The sequence below is a fragment of the Phacochoerus africanus genome, chromosome 11, assembly GCF_016906955.1.
Source record: "Phacochoerus africanus isolate WHEZ1 chromosome 11, ROS_Pafr_v1, whole genome shotgun sequence".
Taxonomy (NCBI): domain Eukaryota; kingdom Metazoa; phylum Chordata; class Mammalia; order Artiodactyla; family Suidae; genus Phacochoerus; species Phacochoerus africanus.
The window spans coordinates 50,254,563-50,262,085 of NC_062554.1; the positions used below are offsets into that span (position 1 = coordinate 50,254,563).

General features: G+C 42.1%; 1 protein-coding gene across 1 annotated transcript; it reads right to left on the reverse strand.

Moving 5' to 3' along the window:
• Positions 1–6,115: 6,115 nt before the first annotated feature.
• Positions 6,116–7,109, reverse strand: LOC125112015 (olfactory receptor 6M1). The gene has a single exon (XM_047754252.1). The coding sequence runs from the start codon at positions 6,963–6,965 to the stop codon at positions 6,147–6,149; it is 819 nt and encodes a 272-aa protein (XP_047610208.1). The 5' UTR covers positions 6,966–7,109; the 3' UTR covers positions 6,116–6,146.
• Positions 7,110–7,523: the final 414 nt, after the last annotated feature.

Sequence of the window (7,523 nt, forward strand, 5' to 3'; positions counted from 1 at the left end):
GTACACCATTGGAGTTCTTATTTTATAGTTCGTTCAATTCTTCCCTTGCTTTTAATATGTATAAATTTCAATGTCTTAAATGTTTGTAAGATTTTATTTTCAATAGTTGCTATTTCCTAACACCTTAAAACATGGACATATTTGGCACTCCAATTCTTAATAGTTTTGTGGAATGATGCCAGTTTATTTTGAATAAAATGAAACCAAAATTTAAAGGTTTCAAACAGTATAAAATCAAATTGGTGACAGGAATGAAGTTAGTAATTCCACTCAATTATTTTAATGTTGTCACTGTTACCTCATGACAAAAATTGTGTTTGTCATTCTCCTTGTGTATACATCAATTTTTTAAATTATGAAAAATGTCTGGGGGTTTGGGATGGAAATGTTTTAAAATTAGGTTGTGATGATAGTTGTACAACTATAAATATTATAAAATTCATTGAATAAAAAAGAAGAATGCAAAAAATATTGTAGATGTTTAAAAAGTAACACTGAACTGAAAAAAAAACACTGTAGATGTTTAAAAAGTAACACTGGGAGTTCCCTTCATGGTGCAGTGGTTAACGAATCCGACTAGAAACCATGAGGTTGTGGGTTCGATCCCTGACCTTGCTCAGTGGGCTAAGGATCCGGTGTCACAGTGAGCTGTGGTGTAGGTCATAGACGTGGTGCAGATCCCGAGTTGCTTTGGCTCTGGCATAGGCCAGCATCTACAGCTCCGATTAGACCTGTAGCCTGGGAACCTCCATATGCTGAGGGAAGCGGCCCTAGAAAAGGCAAAAAGACCAAAAAAAAAAAAAAAGGAACACTGAACTGAAAAAAAAAAAAAAGAATTCTTTGGCAAAACTGATTAAAGTGCATACACCACATGTAGAAAAATATTCATTCTATATGTTAATTTTCAATATTTAGAAAGGTTATTTTAATGGACATGAGCCTAAATTATTATTATTATTTTTTGCTTCACACATCTTTATTTTTTTATTTTTTAAATTAATTAATTTTTTTAATTACTCAAATGAATTTATCACATCTGTAGTTGTATAATGATCATAACAATCTGACTTCACAGGATTTCCATCCCACAGCCCAAGCACATCCCCCCACCCCCTGAGCCTAAATTATTTTACATTTTTATAAAATTACCTTCCTTTTTTGGGCTGTGCCCATGACATGTGGAAGTTCCTGGGCCAGGGATGGAACTTGCATCACAGCAGAGATCCAAGCCACCGCAGTGACAACACTGGGTCCTCAACCCACAGTGCCACAAGAGAACTCCTTAAAATTACTTTTTGAAAATTACTTTCCAAATAGAAACATAGAAATATCCAAATAGAAACTTTTCAAATAGAAACTGACTTTTCAAGTGGACATAAACAAATATCTAAAATTTATCAGATATAAATATTTCAAAAAAAAAAGAAAAAAGAAAGAAATATTTCAAGGCATTTAAAGATTAAAAAGAAAAGAAGCATGGAAAGAATCCAAAGGAAAGCTTCACAGGGAAAGAAAGAACATCTGTGCCTAACACCTAGAGCCACAGACCCGAAATAAGGACTTCATGCTCCTTTTCCTTATACCAGTAATGTCTTAATGTGGGAAATACAATGGGGAAGGGGGCCTGTCTTCAGTGGCAGGAAACCTCAGGCCTCTCCCCGCTCCCTTTTTTTGGCTGCCCTGCAGCATATGGAGTTGCCTAGCCAGGTATCAGATCCCAGCCACAGTTGCTACCTACACCGTACCTGCGGCAACCCTAGATCCTTCAACTCACTGTGCCTAGCAGGGGGATTGATCCTGCTTCCTGGTTCTGCAGAGACACCACTGATTCCAGTTGTGCTGAACTCCAGGCTTCTCTTACTGTATCACCCACATATGTATGAAAAGGTGAATCCAAAGATTCTTAAGATCAAAATTTGTAGTTGATTCACTGATCACATCCAAAGCACCAAAACACCTAGGCCCTAATAGGTCTTGAATTTGAAATATGTCATAGACTACAATGTGAGCAGTGACCCCTATTTTGTACAACTCAGTGAACGTGTTAATTACTCCTCCTGTGACTGGAGGGGGAGGTAAAAGTGGAGGTGGGAGGGTGGGTGGCATGTGTGTGTCTTACACTCTGTCTTTTGGTTGGAGTGTGTTACTAAACAATTTTCAGATTTAACCCCAAGAAGGTCAGGACATCCTCATGGAATTTAATTATGAAGACAAACAAAGAGCAAAGCGGCCTCCCCGAACACTAATTTCTGTCTATTCAATTCAGAGACACTGCCAGGCTCTGTTTAAAAGCTCCATCCTTGTGCTGCAGCCAGGGAACGGCATTCGGCCTGCAAGTGGGACAGTTGCAAGGCTTTGTTTTACTTCTCTCGATCTTTAAAATTCTGCACAACTTGTTCAATGTCTGAAAACTGTTACTTTATGTACTTTTGCCATTTTCTAGTTGCTTGAGTCAAAAAGTTAAAGAAAACCTCTGTGATTCCACCATGGCCCAAATCAAAAGTATTAATTCCTGGAGTTCCCTTTGTGCCTCAGCAGAAATGAATCTGACTAGTATCCATGAGGATGCAGGTTTGATCCCTCGCCTTGCTTGGTGGGTTAAGGATCTGGCGGTGCCATGAGCTGAGGTATAGGTCGCAGATGTGGTTTGGATCTGGTTTTGCTGTGCCTGTGGTATAGGCCAGTGGCTACAGCTTGGGTTGACCCCTAGCCTGGGAACCTCCATATGCCATAGGTGTGGCCCTAAAAAGACCAAAAAAAAAGGTATTAATTCCTTTATTTTTAGAATGTGTCATTCACAATATTTTCTTATATCTCATTTTTTTGTTCTTAAAGTATGAATTACTTAGGGTTAGATTTCATGTCCTGTATGAAGATACAAAGATATCTTTGTATCTTCAGAAACAATTTTTTACAAGGTCCTAAAAAGATAGCTAATATTTATTCAGTGATGCACTGATATAAGTGCTTTCAAGTTTATTATATAATAACCCTACAGCATAGAATCACTAGGAAAATTCATTTTATAGATAAGGAAACTGAGGTACAGAGAGATCAAATAAATTTCCCACAGTCTTATTGGCAGTAAACAGCAGAATGAAGATATAAATTCAGAGATTATGCTATACTGATTCAATGAGTGTACTCAACACATCTTTTATGATTAAATATCCAACTGAATAATGAGTTATGAGGAAAAATAATCATCACGTACACAAAGGTAATTAAACCATATAAACTAAAGCTTCCCCCCCAAAACCAGAAAAAGCCAGAGAGGAGATTTAAATCATAAATGATTTAGGTGAATGAGAAAAGGAAGAAAAAAATCTGGCTTTTAACATAACTACTGGGAACTCTTGGTTTGAAAGTCTGTCTTTCTTCCTTCCTTCCTTCCTTTCTTTCTTTTTTTTCCTCTTTGTCTTTTTAGGGCCACAGGTGGGAAATATGGAAATTCCCAGGCTAGGTGTCGAGGGGAGATGGGATTAAGATGGCAGAATAGAAGGACTGGAGCTCAACTTCTCTCCTAAAAACAACAAAATTCACAACTAAATGCTGAGCAATCTTCAACCAAATGGACTGGAAACTTTCAAAAAGATACCCTACTTCAAAAGACAAAGAGGAGGCCACATCAAGAGGTAGGAGGGGTGATTGCGTGATATAAACAACCCCATACCTCCGAGGTGGGAAGCCCCACAGATTGGAAACTAACTGGTTCACAGAGACTCACCTACAGGAGTGAGAGTTCTGAGCCCCACATCTAACCCTCACGTGCGGGGATCTGGCACTGGGAGAAAGAGCCCCTGGAGCATCTGGCATTGAAGGCCAGTGGGGCTTGTGTGCAGGAGCTCCACGGGACTGGGGGAAACGGAGACCCCGTTCTTAAAAGGCGCACACAGACGTTCATGTGCACTGGGTCCCAGGGCAAAGCGGAGGCTCTGTGAGAGTCTGGGTCTGACCTGACTGCAGTTCTTGCAGGATCTCCTGGGAAAACAGGGGGTGACAGGGTCTCCTTGTGGGGGAAGGACACTAGAGGCAAGGCTCACGGGAATATTCATCAGCGGGAGTTCCTCCGGAGGTGGCCATTTTGGGAGAATCTGGCGCCACCCATCAGCGCTGAAAAGCCCCAGGCCAAACTATAATCAGGTGGGATCACAACTCCACCCACCTGTAAATAGGCTGCCTAAAGACCCCCAGGCACGCAGCTGCCTCTAATTTCACCCCGAGACAAAGCCCCACCCACCGGAGGGATAAGAAACAGCTCTACCTACCAGGGGGCAGGCATCAGTCCCTCCCATCAGGAAGCCTACAGCAAGCCCCCTTACCAACGTCAGCCACAAAGGTGGCAGACACCAGAAGTAAGAGAGGCTACAACTCTATCATTTGTAAAAAGGTCACCACACCAAAAACCTATAAAAATGAAAAGATAGAGAACTATAACTCAGATGAGGGAGAAAGAAAAAACCCCAGGCTAGGGGTCGAATCAGAGCAGTAGCCACCAGCCTACACCACAGCTCACCGCAGCGGTGGATCCTTGACCCACTGAACAAGGCCAGGGATCAAACCTGCATCCTCATGGGTATTAGTCAGGTTGTTACTGCTGAGCCACAAGAATGCCAGTGTTCCTTATTTCATTACCAAGTGTCCAAACCTCATAAAAACGAAAACACTTATGAGTTCCTGCTGTGGTACAAAAGGGTCAGCCGAGTCTCTGGAGCCCTGGGATGCAGGTTCGACCCTGGCCTGGCACAGTGGGTTAAGGAACTGTAGGAGGTTGAAACTGTGGCTTGGACCTTATCCCTGGCCTGGGAAGTCTATATGCCACTCTGGGGGTTGGGGTGGGGGAATGTGGGGGTGGAAGCAAAAGCACTTAAGCAGTTCTCTCTAGTATTCTAGTGAAGTACTTCTCCATAGACAGGAATAAACTCAGCTTTGGTAACTAATTCAATCATTTGATACCAATAAGATCTAATTAATACCTGTGATAAGAATAAGGATAATCATCATAATAATGATAAGTAATAATACTGTGTTCTACATGATTTAAAAAGTCAGATAGCAAGTACATTGCAAGGCAAGTTTCCCAGTGATGTTTAAAGGTTTTTTTGAGCAATAACAATGATATATGTGTCTTGGAAAATGATTACCTGCCTGGCTCAAATGTTTGCTTGCTAATGTAGCATCTGGAAAGCTTGTTAGAACACAGATTGTTGGGCTTTGCCTCTGGATTTTCGGATACAGCTGTCCTGGGATGTGCCTAGAAATTTCATTTGTAGCATGTTCCGAGATGAGGCTGATGTTGCTGGTTTGGGGGACAGATTTTGATAACCAGTGTACTAAGCAACTAAATCATTTGTCTACTAAGCAACTAAATCATTTGGTTTGTCACTATTTCAGATGTATCTTTAAAAACATAAAATATTCTTTAACTTCAAAGTTGTTAAGAAAGGAACTCATTGAAAGAAATCAAAATGATCCTATGGGTAAATCATGTATAATTTTACTTTATACATTTTCTGACAGGAAGTCAATATTTATTGCTGATATGTGGATATGTTTAATTACCAATTCATTAGTAATATGGGATCAGTAGAGTCCAGGGTCTTGGCTTTTAGTTCTAGTGCAGTGTGCTGATGGACCCGGCTCCTCGTCTTGGTGCTTGCACGGGTGCCTGGAATCTGACAGCAGAACTTTTCCGATGACCTCTGCCCCCCAGGGACTGATTGCTACAGAACTCGAGTTTGCTTCCCACACTCTTACCAAATCTTGAGGTCTTTGTGCTACTTTCATGTAATCATCTTCTCCCAGGTATTCTCCACTTAGCTCACATGCTCATCTTCAAATCTTTATTCAAAGGTCACCTTCTCAGAGAAGGTTTTCTTAACCACCTTATTTAAAACTGCAGCTCTGATTTGACCCCTAGCCTGGGAACTCCCATATGCTGCACCTGTGGCCCTAAAAAAAAAAAAAGAAAATTTTTTCCCCAGACATAAGCAGAATTTTCTTTAAGTTTGGTATGCGCATTGCTCATCCTATTGACATAGTCTCTGGTTTGTGACATACCAACATGGCACTATATTTATGCAGAAGGAATGTGCTGAAGATAAGAAACATTGTGTGATGTACTCAGCACGAATGCCTGGTTCTCCTTAGTAAAGGGACATGATTCGGGTCATTGCCTCTCTCAATAATTCTTTCACCTTTTCATTCCTCAAGCTATAAATAAAAGGGTTCAGAAGAGGGGTCACCACAGTAATGAGGACAGCGGCTACCTTGTCAAAGTCCAGTGAATGGTTCTGATTGGGTCTCACATACACAAAGATGTTGCTCCCGTAGGCGATGGAGACGACAGTGATGTGGGAAGCGCAGGTAGAAAAAGCTTTCTGACGTCCTTGGGCAGAGGGGATGCGCAGGATGGTAGAAATGATGTAGGCGTAGGACCCGGTAGTGAATGCCAGGGAGCTCAGGATGACAAGGGCAGACAGGAGAAAGTTTATCTTCTCAATGAGCTGAGTATCTATGCAGGCCACCTGTAGAAGAGGGGCAATGTCACAGAAAAAATGATTAATTTCTTTGCTGCAGTAGGGGAGCCTTGTCACTATTATGGTTGGTACCAACACGGACAGGAAGGCCCCCACCCAGCAGCCCAGGACCAGCAGGAGGCAGACCCTGCTGTTCATGATGATGGTATAGCGCAGGGGGTTGCAAATGGCCATGTAGCGGTCAAAGGACATCACCGCCAACAGGATAAACTCCACTGTCCCCAGAAAGAAGTAGAAATATGTCTGAGTCATGCAGCCAGTGAAGGATATGTTTTTCTTCTCTCCTAGGAGGCAGGCTAACAACTTTGGGGTAATGACAGTGGTGTATAAAATATCCAGAAAGGACAAATTACTGAGGAAGAAGTACATTGGGGTTTGGAGGCGATTATCAGCCCATATTAGGGAGATGATGATAATGTTCCCCATGGCCGTTAGAATGTAAGTCAACAAGAGAACCACAAAGAGGGGGATTCGAAACTCCAGGAGGGTTGGGAAGGCAGTCAGCGTGAATCCGGTCACTGTGCTCCAATTTCCCTCGGCCACTGGGACGTGTGGCTGGTAGGTCTCCCTGAAGAAATGAGAAAAAGGAAATCAGCCTAGAAGGTAATTTTATAAATATCTTTTGAAAATGTCTTGTGGAAGGTGTCATGTTGGGAAATGACTCAAGGGCTATATTCCTTGATCTGAAAGTCGTTATAGCACAAACTTGTGAAAGTCAAAATACTATTTAGAGGAGTTCCCAGCATGACTCAGCGGAAACAAATCCAACTAGGAACCATGAGGTTGTGGGTTCGATTTCTGGCCTTGCTCAGTGGGTTAAGGATCCGGCATTGCCATGATCTGTGTTGTAGGTCGAAGACACGGCTCGGATCTGGTGTTGCTGTGGCTCTGGTGAAGGCTGGAGGCTACAGCTCTGATTGGACCCCTAGCCTGGGAACCTCCATGTGCCACGGGTTCGGCCCTGAAAAGACAAGAAAACCAAAA

What these genes read in the sequence shown, in the direction of transcription:
- LOC125112015 (XM_047754252.1), bottom strand. Translation starts at nt 6,965, where the DNA reads ATGGGGAACATTATCATCATCTCCCTAATATGGGCTGATAATCGCCTC.